The sequence below is a fragment of the Chrysoperla carnea genome, chromosome 5, assembly GCF_905475395.1.
Source record: "Chrysoperla carnea chromosome 5, inChrCarn1.1, whole genome shotgun sequence".
In the NCBI taxonomy this organism is placed as follows: Eukaryota; Metazoa; Arthropoda; class Insecta; order Neuroptera; family Chrysopidae; genus Chrysoperla; species Chrysoperla carnea.
In genome coordinates, this window is record NC_058341.1 from 16519665 (window position 1) to 16539204 (window position 19540).

The window sequence follows — 19540 nt, forward strand, 5'->3', positions numbered from 1 at the left end:
TACTCTTATAATAATTGTGTCCAAATCGAAACGTGAAATCAATGTCTGGAATGTGAATATTTGGTATTGATATTCCAGATCGCTCAGTTGATTCCATGTTTTTTTATTCCTTGCATGTATATGTTCCTTGATTGATGTACTCCTTGAGAAAATAATCGTCATCAGACACCAGAAAAAGGCATTTAACATCTTTTTGCTCTCTGGTACTTATGCAGATTTTCCGTGATCGTTGTTGATCGAATACCATCTTGTTATCAGCAACGATAACGTCCTGATGTTTGCTGACATTACTTAATCGTATTAAATTTTAAATTAAATTATTATTATCAGTATGTAATATCAGTATAACCGGTATTATGAATTGCTAGGTTAAGTTTAAAATTAGTTATCAGTTCAAAATTAATTAAGGACCTTTTAAACTACCAATAACATCGGTATATTCATTGTAATTATTAGGTTTGTTTATATAATAGGGTATAATTAAGAATATAGTGTTATTTTAGGGTACAATATAATGACATATAATTATATTAATCTATATTTATATTATATATTATTATATATAAATTTTAAAAATAAGTTTTAAAAAAAAATGGTATTTTTTTCCCTCCGAAAATATTTGTTATCATCTGCTTCAACATATTTAACAATCTATAACTATCGAATATTATTTACAATTGTTTGATTTTTAATATTTTTTATTTGGTCTATAAAATTTAAAAAAAAAAAAATTTATATGGCATTTGGAGGCCAGATTAGAAATTTCCAACTGAGAAAATTAATTGCACCAATTCGATGATGTTTCTGGTTTTTTGAGACCAGATTTTTAAAGTGTAGGTATAAATCATAATTAAACAATTCCTGTTAATTTATCATTAAATGATATTAAAATTTCTGTTATTCAATTATAAAAAAATTATGTTTTTTTTCTTCCGAAATTGATTCCTATTTAATCCCTTGATTTTTGGGATAAGACATCTACCGATCGAAAGTTATTACACCCTGTAGATATGAAATAAATATCAAAGGTATACTAATTTTAGTCTGAAGTTTGTAACGCTAAAAAATATTGATGATACGAACAAAATTTTGGTATAGGTGTTCATAAAATCACCTAATTATTCTATTTCCAGTTGTTCGTCCATCCATCTGTCCGTCAACGTAACTCACAACCGAAAAAAGATGTGCTGAAATTTTTATAGCATGCTCAGGACGTGAAAAGATAGCTTGAGTTCGTAATTGAGCAACATAGGTAAATTCATCTTGTAAATTTTAAACATTTTTTGTAAACATCATTGTTTACTCCTGAGAGTGAATTTGAGTTCTGTGGAGCTAATATGTCGAAACCTATAAATGATATCGGTTTCTATCATTCTATTAGCATCGTTGTTACTACGATGATATTAGGCTTGAACGACGACTTTTCGTGAAAATTTCAGACGGTCACAGTGTAAGCTTTAGCGAAAGATGATAAAGCAATAGTTTTACCTATTGAATTATTTATAAATTTTTGTAATTTCATTGAAAAAAATTCAATGTAATTGTAAAAATTTATACGTATTAATTTGTACTGAGTGTACAAACAAGAAGCGATTACCTTTTGGAGGTCATGTTATTATGATTTGTGATTTCATGTTGGTTACACGGAGAGAATTTCTAGAAAAACACCGCGGATGAATCTGTAGATGAAATATTTTCAATATTATGAATAGATTCTATAGATATGCGAAGTATTCGTATAAAAAATTATCAAAATTTAAGCAGGCACTGGCTGAGATTTGCATGGAATACCTAATGGTAAAAAAGCCTTTTTTTTGTGAAAAGGATTTATAGATCATTAGATTTTTCTGACCAAAATATTCAGAAATAATTTTTTAGTATTACAACTAAAAATCGTATAATATATACATTAAATTATGGTGGAAGCAATGGGAAGAAAAGCGTATGTATCTACTATATCCATATAATATGAAAATATGGTGAAAGCGGTTGGAAAAAAAGCAATGTTTTTATTATATTCTTTGTATTCATAAACTCATAAAAATTTCATTGGAATTTCAATTTCTTCTCTTCTATTGTAACAAAAATTACAAAATTCTTTATTCTGCATCTCAAAAACACCCTGTACCGCTGATATGTTTCAATCAAAATCTTCGAAATTGTTACCTGTTGTACATTTTGTTTAAACTGAAACGGATTTTATTACAAATTAAACTAACAACTTTTTTCATAATACCTTTAACATTGTGAATTAAAAACGTAAATAATACAGAGCTTGTTAGAATGATTCATTGGAAAATTTTAAAAATTATTCATTATCTAAATTTATTTTAGACATTTTACCTAAATTTTTAATTTATAATCAGAAAAAGTATAAAAGTATAAGTAATATAGATTTTCAACGCAGCATTTTAGTACAGTTAAAGATCGGCTAATAACGGAAAATGAAAGAAACCGCTCGCATTTTCCTAAAATCTCATGGAATGTGTTTCTTAGGTGTTAAAAATCATTAGTAACGTATGAGTTAGTGGCACAAATGTTTCTATTCATAATTACTAATCTTAAAAAATTAGTAATTAGGCAACTTGTATGACGTAAATGTTAAGTGTTTGTCAAATAATCCAAAACTATTATACATGTATAGCGTAAGCGTAATTCAAGTTGCCTATTTATCAATTTTGTAAGTCAACTTGAACTTTAACTGTTCTATTGAATTAACAATTTACTGTTATAATAACTATGATAATATACTTATGATATTATTTTGACACCTAACAAATACATTTCATGAGGTTTTAGCAAAATGTGTGCGGTTTCTTCCATTTTCCTTTATCTGTGACATCTTTAACTGTATTTTTAAACTTGCCGAAAAGGAAGCCACTCACAAGAACGTATTAATCATTTCACTTTCAAGTACGTATTAATCATTTAACAAAGCAACCTTTCTGGCCCACGAAGTGTATAACAAAACGGTATACAAGAACGAGTTAATAATCTGCTCAGTACTAATTAACAAAATAATAAGTATACTTTAGTTTAAACAATAAAAATAGAGGTAGGTGAATTGAAATACACATCATGTCTAAATGAAACCGGCTTTCACATCACTAAAAACTAAACTAAGTTCAGTACTATAAAATCATTTCTAGTGGGAACATTACACGGTTTATTATTTATTTTTTCAATAGTTTTTCAGTGTTTTCTTCAATAAAAGAATTATTGTTTTTTGTATTACTTCATTTCGTAAGTATTTTACTACTTAATTAATTAATTATTTTTTAAAGTTTATTTTTAATGTTATTTTATAAAAAAAATAAATTTTAGTACAAAATACAATAAATAAACGTCATCAGTTTTTCTTGAAAATAATATTACTAAAAAGTATATTTACTTGCGTTACTTGGTAATGAAATGCAATTTACCCTAATTAGAAAATTAATGTAAACAGCCTACTTTTGAACAGGAAAAAAATGTTATGAATAAAGTAGACGTATTTTTTTACTAATTTATTTACAAAAATTTTTGTAAATAACACAACAATTACTTCAATAAAATTTGACAAAATTATCCTTGAAAAAAATTAATAAAAATTCAATAATGTTTGAAAAACATTATGGAAATCACCTATATCGCTTACTATGATCCATAAAATTTGCTGGAATATTGCTATTTAGGCCAGACGCATATTGCCAAAAAATTTGACTGAAGTTTAATCGGAAAACATTTTTCTAATTAATTTTATTATCATAAATAATGAACGCCAAATGCGTTTTCACCAGATATCAGAATTTTTCTGATTAGAATGTTTGAAAAGCGTTTATACGAGAACTTGCACTTTGTCGAATTTTTGTATCCGGTTTTTTTAATAGTTAAACCGAGCTTATTCATTTTTCAAAAATAAAAGCATAAGAATAGAAGCTCTACAAACATTCTTATAATTAACAGATATCGAAAACTTTATTGAATTTCACATTACCAACATTAAAATTACATTATTTTAAAAATTATTTTGTAATTTTTAGTATTCATCAATAAAGTGTATTGATTTAGCTTTTCTTGTAAGAAATCATCGCTTACGCTAATTAAATTTCTGTCTTCCATGCACTTCTACCATTCCAAATTTTTATTTCATACAGTATTTTCGATATATGGTATCGGTTAGACCGGAAATGGGTAAAAACTGAATTAAAATTTCCATTAAGCGAATTAGATATCTGTTTACTTTAGCGTTTGAAATTTTGAATGCAATAATGTTAAATCATTTTATTAAGTTTAGTCCCAAGTTTGTAACGCTTAAAAATATTGATGCTACGAATAAAATTTTGGTATAGGTGTTCATAGAATCATCTAATTACTCCATTTCCGGTTGCCTGTCTGTCCGTCTGTCGTCTGCCTGTCGTCTGTCCGTCAGTCAACACGATTACTCAAAAACGAAAAGAAATATCAAGGTGTCTATACATGGTATTTCAACTATTATTTCAGTCAATTGTTTGTTTTCACTTGTCTTTTTTTTTTTTAAATTTATCAAAAGTGTTCCATTACTTAAAGCTTTTAATTCATTTTAATGACTATAATGAACTAAATGACCATTTTAAATTACGGGGATTATTTAAAAATATTAAAAAAAAATATTTTAATAAGGTACTTAAAGTAATATGTTTGTTTAAGCCCGCGACTACATTTGTCTGTGTTAAGTGTTTATTTTTTATGGGCACGGCAGGTCCTAAAGAAGTTTTATTCCTAATGTTATTGACATTCCATTTTGTTGATTAAGACTCACGTAACTCATGTTATGTGACGTAAAAGTGATTAAAATTATCGATTGTGTAATGAATTGGATATTAACGGGACGAATTGGATTACGGTTGTGGGAATTTTCAGGAGATTTCTTAATGAAAATGATACCAATTGAAACTTGGATGAGTGTAGCCTGGAAGAATTATTTTTTTTCGAGTTCACATGCCGAAATTTTCATTCAAAGAAAAATGATACTTAATACTATCATTGCCTTAATCACTAAAATAACAATTACTATTATTGACAAATTGGGTACATAATTTTGTCTCTTAAAAGTTGCCCAGAATAATTGTAATAAATCTCATAATTAAATCTTGCGGTATAACGGATTTTATGATTCGATTATTCTTATAAAATCTCATTGGTTTATTGTATTATTACTTACTGCATTTATTGCAACTGTAAATTTATTGCAACGGATTCTTTGTGTCTTTGGTTCATAATTAATAATAAACAAATATATTTTAATAATTAACAAAATATAATTATAAATTCTGGTCAAACTCATCAGCATAAATAATTATATATTCCACGATGTTATACAAATTGAAATAACAGTTTTATTCCAACATGTATTAAATAAGCGTACAATGTTAGAAATTTTTTTTTGAACTACTTTTTTATGAGTAAGCGAAAGATAATGAAGAGTCCCCATTTTTCCGCTTCTGCCTCGAAAGAGGTTGAAATCTTTTTCTTTTTTTCGATAAGTCTACGATTTTGTCAGCTTTGCCCAGTTTACTGAATGCTATAAAGGAAGTTGGCATCCGAAATCATTGACATAAGGATATCAAGTGGCAAAAGTATTGAAATAAGAATGTTGCTTTCTAAGGAAATATGATCATTTTGGAAGTTTTTTCCCTCGAACATATGAGAGTGGTTACTGTGAAGCCCATTATTAAGCCATAAGGCATATGAAGGGCCAAGTACGATTAAAAGCTTGAAAAATGAAAAACAAATTTTCGATATGAATGTCTTTTGATTTCTGTTAATACTGAAATACTTTTCTTGGCTCTCGAATTCAAAGAAAAATGTAATTGATGATTGTTTTAAAGACGTCGGTACAAAACTATTAGTACCTATATTTCTAAGTGGATTTCAAAAATATACTTCTGATTGAAATTATTTTGAAATTGAAGAACTTGAAAATAGTATGTCTATTGAAATAACAAGAAATAATCAGTTTTTGTTTGAAATTATGTTTGGAAATTTATGAACGAAATAAAACTGGTGATATAGGCAAGAATTTCTTATAAACATGGTATTTGGTAATGGTTGAGTAGAAATATTATATTATATTATCAAAGGTATGGAAAGATTCAAGGTCATTCAGGTGGATAACCTGTAAGTTTTATGAGATGAAATACCTACATAAGATGTTTAAATCATACTTGTTTTTATGCAAGAAATATACTTTTTTATATCATGTATATGAAATATACTAAGGTATACAAAGTTTAGTCCCAAGTTTGTAACGATTAAAAATATTGATGCTATGAACAAAATTTCGGTATAGGTGTTCATAGAATCATCCAATTAGTCCATTTTCGGTAGATATCAAGCAGAAATTTTTACAGTGCAGCCAGGATGTAAAAAGTGAGGTCGAGTTCGTAAGTGTTCACCCATTTGACCCATGTTGCTATAGGTCAATTGGGTCTCAACATAGGTCAATTGGGTAAATTTTTACCAAAAAAATTACAAAAATCGGGTTTATATATCGATTGGATGCATAGTTTCTGAGAAAATCGATCTTTGTGTCAAATTTTGGATTATATCTCAAAAGCCACGCATCCAATCATTAAATAAACTTTATTTTTGGATTTCTTGGGTCAAAATTAACTTATAAAATGAGTTTTATGGATATCGAAGACAAACAAAATTTTTCGATTTTTTGCAATTTTCTTAAGGGGTACCCCTTAGAAAAAATCGAAAAAATCGAGAATAAGTTTTTGTTTCTGATTTGGATAAAACTCGGTATATAAGGTAATTTTGACCCAAGAAATACAAAAATCGTGTTTATATATCGATTGGATGCATAGTTTCTGAGAAAATCGATCTTTGTGTCCAATTTTGGATTATATCTTAAAAGCCACGCATCCAATCATTAAATAAACCTTATTTTTGGATTTTTTGGGTCAAAATTAACTTATAAAATGAATTTTATCGATATCGAAGACAAACAAAATTTTTCGATTTTTTGCAAATTTTCTTAAGGGGTACCCCTTAGAAAAAATCGAAAAAATCGGGAAAAAGTTTTTGTTTCCGATTTCGATAAAACTCGGTATATAAGGTAATTTTGACCCAAAAAATACAAAAATCGGGTTTATATATCGATTGGATGCATAGTTTCTGAGAAATTTGCTCTTTGTGTCCAATTTTGGATTATATTTCAAAAGCCACGTATCCAATCATTAAATAAACCTTATTTTTGGATTTCTTGGGTCCAAATTAACTTATAAAATGAGTTTTATCGATATCGAAGACAAACAAAATTTTTCGATTTTTTGCAATTTTCTTAAGGGGTACCCCTTAGAAAAAATCGAAAAAATCGAGAAAAAGTTTTTGTTTCCGATTTCGATAAAACTCGGTATATAAGGTAATTTTGACCCAAAAAATACAAAAATCGGGTTTATGTATCGATTGGATGCATATTTTTTGAGAAAATCGCTCTTTGTGAAAAAGCAAAAAAAATCTTATTTTCAAAAGGATGATTGTTCAGTAGCTCTGCGAGTTGTTTTTCTTAAAAAAATGGGTATTGAAGGGGTGGGGGTGTAAATCAATGCCTAAAACTTGAACTAATTATTTTACCGAAATATTCAACATACCCTTTAACCTAATTCGATTGACACTCTATATATTTTAACATCATAATTTACTAACAAATAGGTACAACAGTTTTATGACATTTTTATGATATTATAAAATAAAATTAAATAAATTATGATTATTATTATTGCTTCATATGCTTCACATTCATATGCTATGCAATTCATTTTATTTTAGTAATTAATTAGCATAATCATTGGAAATAATTATTACACAATTATTATTTTATTGATTATATAGCCAGCCAATTGCATAATATTTAAAATAAAATCAAAATAATCATTGTTGAATTTATATTCATAATTTATAAATAATAATAATATGTTTTTATTTAAAAATAAAACAAAGATTATTTAATATGCAAATATTCATGATTTTTAGTTAATTAACTTCCAAATATCAATAATTTTTTGCGTTTATTTTTAATAATATTTTAATATGACTTTTAGAAACTAAAACAGTAACGCTCTGAAACTTTTTCAGTTACAAACTTTTTTTGTACTAATAATATAAGTAGAAAATAATTTTTATTATGAGTTACTCATATATGATTAACTGTAATAGCTGGGGACGCTCAATTTAAAACAGTGATCAAACAAACTTTTACAAATAGCCATGTACTTTTACAAATAGTAAAATACCGTTTTTCTTTACTTTTTCACGGTTTCATCATGCATATACGGGATTAATAATCGATCGCGCACGACTTTTCCAAAGCATCTATTTTTGAATCTTCGCAAATTGTACGGAAACTTATTATTATTTTGCAACGAAAATATTTTTACAAAAACATACCATAACAGCTAAAATTTGAGGCCAGAACGGATTTCCTACTAGCCATACAAGCCTAGAAAATAAAAGGCGAAAAACGAGATATTTTTTTCGATAACATCGTTATTTCTCGTTAAATTTCGGGCGAATTTGACTCATTTTTTCGTTTTTTTAGCTCCACAACCCTTTATTTTTGTTTTAATCAAAATCCTTCTCCGTTGATTTTTTTCTAAACAACTTTCTACACTCCGTTTTTTCCAAAGTTTGTTTACTTAAAAACTACTTATTTTACTCCTAATTATTCCGTTGTAAAACCAGATAGAAGAATTATTTTAAAATCAGAGGAATGTTCTTACTGCACTAAAACGTGATTTCAGATTAGTGCAATAATATTGGTGTTATAATTACTATTTCATTACAATGAACTATTATTATTAATTATTTTACAGCGAATTGTTAGGTTCATTGTTGTATCTTTTCTATTCAATGCAATTCCAAGTATTTTATATAAGTATATGCAATTATCAATACATGCAGGATATAGCAACAGCATATAATCTACTACAGTTACAAGGACAAAAATTAAGAAATTTTTTTAATAAATTGTCACATGTTTACAAATGATTATTATTTGTTTTATGTGCACATATTTCTATTAATAAATGTTTACCTAAAATATATGTAATAAAATATTTACATAAAATTATAAACGAAGGTTTATAATAATTGTTTAAGTACCTATATTTTTATGTTTATTATTGTATTTAAATTAACGATTTGATCTTTAACCTAATAGGACGACAAATAGTTGACCAAATTTTGACAACATTAATGACAATTGCAAAACAATAGTTAGGTATTTTATGGGAACTAGATCATAGTAAATAGAGGGATAATTTACGTAATATTAATTAATTAGGGCGGCTATCATTACTCAATTGAGTATTTTCACGTGCTTAGTCTAATCTTCCTCAGTAGGCTTCTCAACTAGTACTACAGAGGTCATATTATCTATGTGAGTCATATCAACAGAAATATTTGAGCTAAAACTACTCGCAGAAGATTGGGTAAAAACTTTGCTAATTTTGTTTACTATCTTCTCTTTCTTGACATTATTCGCGCTTAAAAAATGTTTCGGCGAATCTTACAAGTTGTTATTTTTTAAATGTATCTTAAAGTGATAGAAAGATATTTTGGAAATGATGGGATTTCTTTTTACAGTTTTTTTAGATTTGCACACTATCCTTCGACTACATTACTGCGTATTTTTTTAACAATTTTTCCATTTCTTTGTTTTTAATATTAATTGATGAATATAAGGGCATTAATTAATGATAATAATATTTGAATATTATTTATTATAAAAGAATATATAATATAATAAAGATTAATTATCTTGCCTTATTGTAATTAGTTACATATTCAGTGGCCTGAATCTTCTATAAAATTTTATCAGTATCTATACACACATGTTCAGTTAATTAATATTAGGTTGTGTTATTAGGCCTTGAGAAATATTGTACCTTATCGCGTTAGGTAAATAGTTTTTATTAAAAATTCTATACATTTTAAGAAAATTTTCTTCTAAGAATATTTAACAGTCGGTATCGCAGTCAATTTTGTGTTTTCTTCTACCCTTAAGCTTTCTTTTTTTCTGCGCCGACTTTTATGGATGCATAGTTTTTTAGATATCTTCCAAAATCTCATTCGATAAAAGATTTTTAGGATCGATTTCATGCAATCTCAAAATATTCGTCACATAACAGTCAAATAAACTGAATTTTCGTAACTTTTGAGCCCTAATTACTTTAAGATCCTATTAAAATCGGAAAAAATAACATAAATTGTTTTGATAAATAAGATAATTTAATTTATTGATTGAAAATTACAATTATAATATAATCAATGGAAAAAAATGAGATAATTAAGAATAATTGTATTAAACGGAAAAATTTCATGTGTAAAAGGAAATTTTTTTTCTTCTTAACGTTTTTTGTATTATAATAACGTAATATTTAACAAAAAAAGTATGCATTTGGCCTTCTTAAATTTCCATTATACAAAAGAATTAAACTTTAATTTAATAAATCTATTTCAATAAAAATAAAAATATTTCAAATTAAAAAATGATTATGTTTTCCGATTAAAAAATAATGGAAGACCATAGCACGAAATTATTTATATTTTCATCAATTCATTGTAAAATGTGACAAAGAAAATATAATGTGACAAACATCATTTTTCTAATTTGATAATTACATTTCCAATTTCAAGAACAATGGAACAATTTTCTAAATGAAAACAAAGATAAATTTTAATTGAAAATTTATGTACAGTGCATATATTTATTGTGTGGGTTTTTCAAGTGACGTTTTCAAATATCATGTATTCAAAACTGATATTAATCGTAATATTTGAGTTATTGACTATGAGTCATTGCAAACGTATGAAATAATAAGCGGATAAACATGTTTCGGTGAAAACTTCACCGAAATTTTCCTTAATTTTAAACCGGAGGAAATGCAACTTAATATTATGTCATTATTCCATTTGATCGAAAAAAAATACGCTTAAGGTTTATCGATATTTGTAGGTCAAATGGACACAGGCGCATTTCCTCTTTTGCCTTTGACAACTTTTGGCTAAAATATTTTTCCGTAATTAGCGTGTTTTCTTTCGATTAAATGCAATAATGACATATTTTTAACTGACATTTCCCCCGAAAGCTGACGATTTTTGACGAAAAAATGGTTTGGATGAAAAATGTTAGTTTTTTATAAGAATCAATTTTTTAATTTAAAGTATTATTCTATCTCTTATCTATCTAAATTGGCTTTTAAAGAAACCCGAAAAACTAGATCAAATCTGACGCCTTTGGCGAGATAATCAGATGCAGAGATTAAAAATGGCCCACCCTATTTAGTTAAAGAAGGTCCAACAAAATTACTCTATTTGACGACTAGATGAGAAAAAAATATGAAAAATGTATGTTTTTATAAAAGGATTTGCACGACATCAAGAAAATGGTCGAAAATTTGGTTTTGGGGCAAATGTTTCTATTTGTTAAAAAACAATAAATTGTTAAATTAATTGAATAGTTAATGTTAAAGTTGACTTACAAAATTAATAAATAGGCAACTTGAATTACCTATACGTTACACGTGTATAATAGATTTCGATTATTTGACAAACACTTAACATTTTCGTCATAAAAGTTGCCTATATACTAATATATACTAATGTTTAAATATATACTAATGTTTTAAATGAACTTTAACATTGATCGTTCAATTAAATTGACATTTTATTGTCTATTAACAAATAGAAACATTTGTGCCACTAACTCATGCGTTATTAATGATATTTGACACCTAAGAAACACATTCCATGAGGTTTTAGCAAGATTCGAGCGGTTTCTTTCATTATTAGAAGATTTTTGTAACATCTTTTACTGTACTAGAGCTCCGTTTTCATTAAAAGTAATTTATTGTTAACATGGTAATATTTCTCTATTAATTATTAGGTGTACCTACTTCATATAAAATTGATTTGTAATTTTAATTATATTTTAGATCAAATCTCATTGCAGGAAAGTTTCAAAAAGAATTTTCTATTGAACTTTAATTTTAACAAGTGAAAACAAACAATTGACTGAGTTAATTGTTGAAATACCATGTATAGACAGTGTTGATGCGCAATCGTTTGTTTTTTTGACGTCACGTAAATAACAAAAGATATTCACTTTTAAATAGACACACACACAACTGATATTCCTTTATTAATACATGCTATAAAATTTGCACCTAATTAACGCCCTCGTGGGTAAACAGTGATGTTTACAAAAAAATGTTTTAAACAAAAGTTTTTTAGTTTTTTATAAGGAACATTTTTTTACATTTAAACTTTTGTTCTATCTCTAACGGTTTACAAGATGGGTCCTACGGACCCAAGACCCAATTGACCTATGATGCTCATTTACGAACTTGACCTCACTTTTTACGTCTTGAGTACGCTGTAAAAATTTCAGCTCGATATCTTTTTTCGTTTTTTAGTTATCGTGTCCACAGACGGACGGACGGACGGACGGACGGACGGTCGGACGGACGGTCGGACGGACGGACGGACGGACAACCGGAAATGGATTAATTAGGTGATTCTATGAACACCTATACCAAAATTTTTTTCGTAGCATCAATATTTTTAAGCGTTACAAACTTGGGACGAAACTTAATATACTATGTATATTTCATATATACATGGTATAAAAATGAACATAAGAACATTAGACAAATATTAAAAAATAAATAATATTCTACATGCGTTAGTTTGTTCACCTTGAACATTCATCTCATGTTCGTTTGCAGAGCTAAATTATTATATAATAATAAAAATAAGTAATGATACTTATTTCTTGCATGTTCACCAAAAGCTATTATAGAGACCTTCATTACCTGATTCCAACTTCGTTATGATGATTGATGTTTGTACAATAAAATTATTTAAGTAAATAATTATGATTTAATTTATGCAGGTGTTTCAAATGCAAAGTCTTCTGGCGCTCTCAGAGCCAATATTATGGTCTAAAAGACGATATAAGGTCGACATTCACCCATCTGATAACTAGATGAGACATATTTTTTATGAAATTTTTTTGATTTTTGAAGTTGTTATCATAGTTTTTCCATCGAAAAGTGTTTTGGATATTATTTATTAAATTAATTTTAAGAAATTTTTTCCAGGAACATTTTTTTCAGGGAGGCCTATACCATTATTTGCGCAATTAAATTATCTTTCCTCTGATACCAATTTCGATCGGCTAACAGATCAAATTTAATTTTAATTGAAATATTATAACTGCCATATCTTGAACTAGTATACAATGCGTTCAAATAATTCCGATTTTCGTAATTTTTTGGTTAAAATTAAGTCAATACAAAATTTTTTCTCCAATTTTTAGTTTTTATGTCCTACATGTATTCCTTTACGTTATTTCTAAGCAGTTTCAGAAATTTTTTAAAATTTCCTTAGAATTTTTTTCCATGGCAGATAAAATGTAGCGGTTCATTTTGGATGGCATGTGCGTGGAAAATTTCTTAAAATCCCTCTCTATGCTCTGGGTACGATATTTGTGATTAAAATGATTCAATGAACTCTGTTGAGATAAGATCTCATTTTATGCCAAATTTCAACATGATGAAACAATTGATTTCACACGACCTTCACCTTAATATTCACGGTGGAATAATTTACGGATATTAAGAAATTTTCTTCAGTCAGATTTCTACAAATTAATGTCGCCATTAACCCCTATAGGTGTTTTAAATTAACATATATGGTTTAAAATAATAAGAATTTAACAATAAATTTTTCCACAGTGAAAAAAAACTATTTTTATTTTAATTCCAAAGAACTGACTACTGAATTAAATTAAAAACATAATGCAATTATGTAGATTAAATTGATATTACTTAATTGACGTCTGTATAGTTAGCAAAAAGTATAAGATTATAATTTTTTTATCATTAAATCAATGATTTAGTAATACCTACTATTTTAACATTTTCGAACCAACAAAACACAGTGCTCTTCAAATTAGATACAAAATTTTTTTTTTTTCTACCTACTAAATATGTTCTGCTAGCTCTAGAGATCTAGTGAACTATTTACATTAATTGATTATAAAAAAAATTAAAAAAATTCCGGTAATTATAATTAATTTTGTTTTATTATTTTTTTTATAGGTCAGCAGTCGCTATGGACGATATTGAAAAGCCACGTGACGATGGATCAGATATTTCCAAAAAATTTGCAGGAAAATCAGTGTTTATTACAGGTGGAACTGGTTTTGTTGGATTATGTTTAGTTAATAAATTATTGATGAGTTGTCCAGATGTTAAAACGATATATTTATTATTAAGGCCAAAAAAGAATAAGGATATTCAGGATCGCTTAAAGGATATTGCTAAAAATGCTGTAAGTATGATAAATAACATCCCATTACGATATTTTTAGACAATTTTATTACATTTACGTCTTACAAATTGCCTAGTTGACAATATTTATAGAGAATTTTATTACATTTCCGTCATACAAATTGCCTAGTTGACTGCACAACTGCCGGAAAATTCTAAAAAAAACCTTCTCCCATTGAAATAATTTTATATTTTCCAGATTTTCGAAACACTTTTGTATACGGAAAGTGAAGATATATTTAAGAAATTATACGCTGTTGCCGGTGATGTGGGCGAAGAAAATTTAGGTTTATCACAAGAGGACCGTAATTTATTAATAAATAATGTTAACGTTGTATTTCATAGTGCAGCAACATTAGACTTTGCTGAAACGCTTAAGAAAACTGTGGATGTTAATTTACTTGGAACGCGACGAATTGTTCAATTGTGTAAACAAATTAAAAATCTAGAGGTAAGTTTGATTTTTGTGGTTTAATATATGTAGTATTTGATTACTACCAATGGTGGATATTCAAGGTAACGAAGAAGGAAAAACAAAATTTAAAACGTGAAATTTTGGTTTTATTGTGATTTATTTGATGGCTGGCGTCAGTTGTTTCTCCTTTAGATTTGTATACCCTGTATATATGTAATATATATCAAAGTATACTAAGTTTAATCCTAAGACAAAATTTTGGTATAGGTGTTCATAAAATCACCTAAAGAGGACATGATATTATCAAAATCGAAAAGAGATATCAAGTTGAAATATTTATAGCGTGCTCAAGACGTAAAAGTGAGGAAAATAATAAATTTTTCGTTTAATTTTAGGCATTAGTACATGTATCAAGTGTCTACGTTAACTCATACAAACTAGAAGCATCCGAACAACTATATCCAAAACCAGCTGATCCCGAAGAAATTATCAGATTGGTAAATGAATTAAGTGAAAAAGAATTAGATGCTAAAACACCAGAAATATTAAGAGATCATCCAAACACGTACACATTTACAAAACATTTAGCAGAACATGAGGTGAATAATAGTGCCGGTCAAATTCCTTGCGCAATTGTACGACCTAGTATGAGTAAGTTTCAATACTTCAAAAAAGAAATAAACTCTAAAAATTGTTTGTTTATTTATTTTTTCCTGTTTACAGTTACAGCAGCATGGAAAGAACCTGTACCGGGATGGACAATCAGTAAGAATGGTCCACAAGGATTTTTGATGGGTGCTTCGAAAGGTATTATACGTCGATTACCTGTTGGTACAGACTTGGTTTATGATTATATTCCAGTCGATGTTGTGGTTAATGAATTGATTGTGGCAGCGTATCACGTTATGGTTACGAAGTAAATATTTCTTCTAGTAATGATAAAAAGCCTGTAGTACCAAATTTACGATTTGATCGAGTAAAGAATTTTAACAAATTTTATTTTTCAAAATAAAAAAATTGGAGGTGTTATTCCTATATAATATATATTATAAATGTGAAAGTAAGGATGTTAGTTACGCCTTTGTTTGTTTGTTTGTTTGTTAGGCTTTCACGCAAAAACTAGCGAATAGATTTGTAAAATCCCTACCCATGCATATTTCAAGTAACTTGGAAGTTGGATAAGCGAAAGCAAGAGAGGTGGACGCTATAACGCGGTGGTCTTTATTTTTAAGCCAAGCGAAGCGGACAAGTGTCAAGCTTGTTAGATCATTGGATACTGACATGTAAAAGTACTCCATTTTCTCGCTTCTGTCTCAGAGGTAATTGAAGATTAACCCATTTTCACGCTTATTTTAGGGTCTTAATTTGCTCTAGGTCGGACCTGAAATAAGTTATTGTTGTGTGTGTCTGGTTTTTAAAATTTTGTCGTTTCACTTTCTTTTCTTTTGCCTACTTTTATTGTGAGTCTCCAAATGGGAGTCGGTGAATTATGCGAGGCCTGTGGCATTTGCTACTTTTGTTACGTGGAAAATTATATCAAAATTCACAACTTACAAGGATAAGCCATTTTCTCACTGTCGTTGGTACAACCTTTACGATAGACAAAAGTCCAAATTTGGTATTTCAGCTGCTTTTGTATTATAACACAAACAACATATGGTGTCAAACTTAGGATGTAAATTTTTTTTGTTTTGCTTTCAGACCCAACACATTAAAAATATTCCAATGTTGTTCGAGTTCTTACAAACCATTCAAATGGAATATGATCCAACATAAAATTAACGAATATTTACATTCATTTCCGCTAAAATCCGCTGTATGGTATCCACATTTAAAATTTGTAGAAAGTGTTCGTGTCTTTAAGTTGATTGCATTCTTTGTACATATGATTCCTGCATTTATTTTAGATTTTGTTACAAAATTAGCTGGTGGTCGACCAATGTATGTATTTACTTATCAGATCCAATCATAGACTTGGAGACAGTGACACAAAATCGAATTATGTAGTTTTATTTTATTTACTCCCTCTTAATTCTTCTTTAGCTTTCTCTACAAAGAAGAAGCTTTACTTAATTTTGCTGTAGATTTGTGGCTATTATGAATCGTCAATAAGTATAGAAAAATGATTTTGAAAACAATTCTATAGTCAAAATTTCCTGATTAAAAAAAATTATACTTCATGTTCGATTAATGGTCCTGTTATTACGTTTTAACGACAACGGTGTAAAAGCCTTTTCCTTTTCAATAATTACGTAATGGGCCCATTAAGGGTCGCCATATTTGTAGCAATTGATTTGAAATGTGCCAGTGTTTCGAAGTCCTCCAGTTTTTTGGAATTATTTTATATTTTTGATTATTTTTATAGCTTAGTACGTTTACATACAAATGTTAATAATTCATTGGATCGTTTGGAGAAGTTTATCTTTACAGAATGGAAATTCGACAATAAAAAAACATTAGAATTACAAAAAACATTGAATAAAACAGATCGAGAGAAATTTAATATTGATATTGGAACATTGGATTGGGAAAGCTATTTTATTGATTTAACTCAGGGTGTACGCCGATATTTAAACAATGAAGGCGTTAAAACTTTAGAAGCTGCACGTGGAAAAGATACATTGTGAGTATTCCAAAAGAAATTTTTTTTTTCATTCTTCTTCATCATTTGAAATTGGTCCGAAATGGTTGCGAATAGTGTCCACTTCCACATAAAATGAAAATTTATTGTTGCTTCAAAACAAAATAGAAAGAATTTCAGCAAATGTTCATTTTTTTCTAAAACTTAGCGATGAATAAGGTTTTCGTGAAACTGAAATATGTATTTTATGTTTTAGGTTATTATTTGCTCATGTTATCTTACAATTATCGATTTATGCACTGTTATGGTTTATTTTCGCTTGTATTTTGGGTACAACAATGGTGAAATCAGCGTTTATAGTTCCAATTGCATATGTACTTTTAAGTCAACTGTAAAAATTTTCATAATTTTTCATCTCATTCAATTATCTTCTTCATGAATAGATCTTTCCATTTTAAATTAACAAAAAATCCAAATATCTTTTATTCGTTTCTGTTTTAAAGGATAAAAGATACTTGGTATTTTTTTTAACTATAATAGTTTTTTGATTAAAAATACAGTAGAATCTCGATAACTTAAACCTCGGTAACATAAAAACCTCTGTTACTTCAAAAAATACTATGTTCCCTTCCCATCAGAGCCCAAAACCTCTATAACTTAAAAGACGCAACTTCTATAACTTAAATAAATAATCTCTGTATAGGCCCTCAGTAACTACATAGAAACATGTACATACCTCTATATTAACTAGGGTACACAGAAACATGTACATACCTCTATATTAACCTTTACCTAACATAGACACTTGATAACTTAAAACCTCTATAACTTAAAATATTTTGTGTTTCCCTTGGACTTTAACTTATCGAGATTCTACTGTAATTTAAAATGGAAAAGCCTATAACTTACTTAATTTTTATTTGAATTGTTATTGATATATTATTTTTTTATACAATTATAAAAAATTTATAAGTTTATTATAAAATAAATTTTTTATTTTATTTTTCCTGTTTAATTTTTTAGATCCTTAATCCTAGAGATCCTGATCCTTACTGCCTGTATTTTGCTAATTCATAATTCATAGACATCAGATTGTCATTGTTTTTGCGATTGAACGGTAAATTTCTGGGGTATCAGCTGAAGGTGTTACAAATAAAGGAAAATGAAAGTAATTGCTTGAATTTTGCTAAAACTTCATGGAATGTGTTTCTTAGGAGTTAAATAACATAAGGCATGAGCTAGTTAATAATAATCGAAAAATTATTAAACATGTATAACTGATACGTGATACAAGTTGCCTATTTATTATTTTTTAAGAAAACTTGCGTTGACCTATGCCTTACTAATGATATTTATCTACAGTGATGGATTACCGCCTAGGCCCGTGAGGCCCGGGCCTAGGGCGGCACAATTTGGGGGGCGGCAAATTTTTCAGAATGTCAAAATTTTAAATCTGTTATAATGTAACGACAAAACATTTTAAGGATCTATTCGAATTTTTTTTATATAAATTTACAAATAAATTTCTATGAAATAGAATGGAATTTATTTTCTGATTAACTTTTTTATTTGTGAGTGCAACACTGATAAAAAATGTTTTATAACAGAAATAATTGAATATTGATAAGCTTTTTTTGAAGAATTTTCAAAGCTCTGTTGATTTTTTGTATCTTTAGTAAAATTAATCTTACATGTAAGCCGCTTCTAGAATTGCACAATGTTTTCTTATTTTATTTTCAATGATTCTGGTGTTTCATATATGAATTGATATAAGTATTATAAACGGATAAATAATATAAACGGATTCAAAAAAATAAAATTTCATCTTTTTCAGGCAATACGGTATACTGTGGACGGTCTATACCGTGTAGACGGTATACCGTCTAAACCGTAATTTTATTTTTTTGAATCCGTTTATACGGTATACTGTGGACGGTCTATACCGTGTAGACGGTATACCGTCTATACGGTATACCGTCTACACGGTATACCGTCTACACGGTATAGACCGTCCACAGTATACCGTATAAACGGATTCAAAAAAATAAAATTTCATCTTTTAAAAAGGGCGGCTAATCAGACAGGGCCTAGGGCGGCAAAATACTTAATCCGCCACTGTTTATCTAAGAGTTTTAGTAAAATGCGACCAGTTTCTTTCATTTTACTTTATTAGCCGGCTTA

General features: G+C 28.0%; 1 protein-coding gene across 1 annotated transcript; it reads left to right on the forward strand.

Annotated features, from left to right (window-relative positions):
• The first annotated feature begins 3092 nt into the window (after positions 1 to 3092).
• LOC123299621 (putative fatty acyl-CoA reductase CG8306) lies at positions 3093 to 17843 on the forward strand. The gene is made up of 8 exons (XM_044881884.1): positions 3093 to 3243; positions 14133 to 14364; positions 14563 to 14814; positions 15174 to 15429; positions 15502 to 15694; positions 16480 to 16719; positions 17144 to 17401; positions 17616 to 17843. Exons 2-8 carry the CDS (start codon positions 14146 to 14148, stop codon positions 17752 to 17754), a joined length of 1557 nt encoding a protein of 518 aa, XP_044737819.1. The 5' UTR covers positions 3093 to 3243; positions 14133 to 14145; the 3' UTR covers positions 17755 to 17843.
• The last annotated feature ends 1697 nt before the right edge of the window (positions 17844 to 19540 follow it).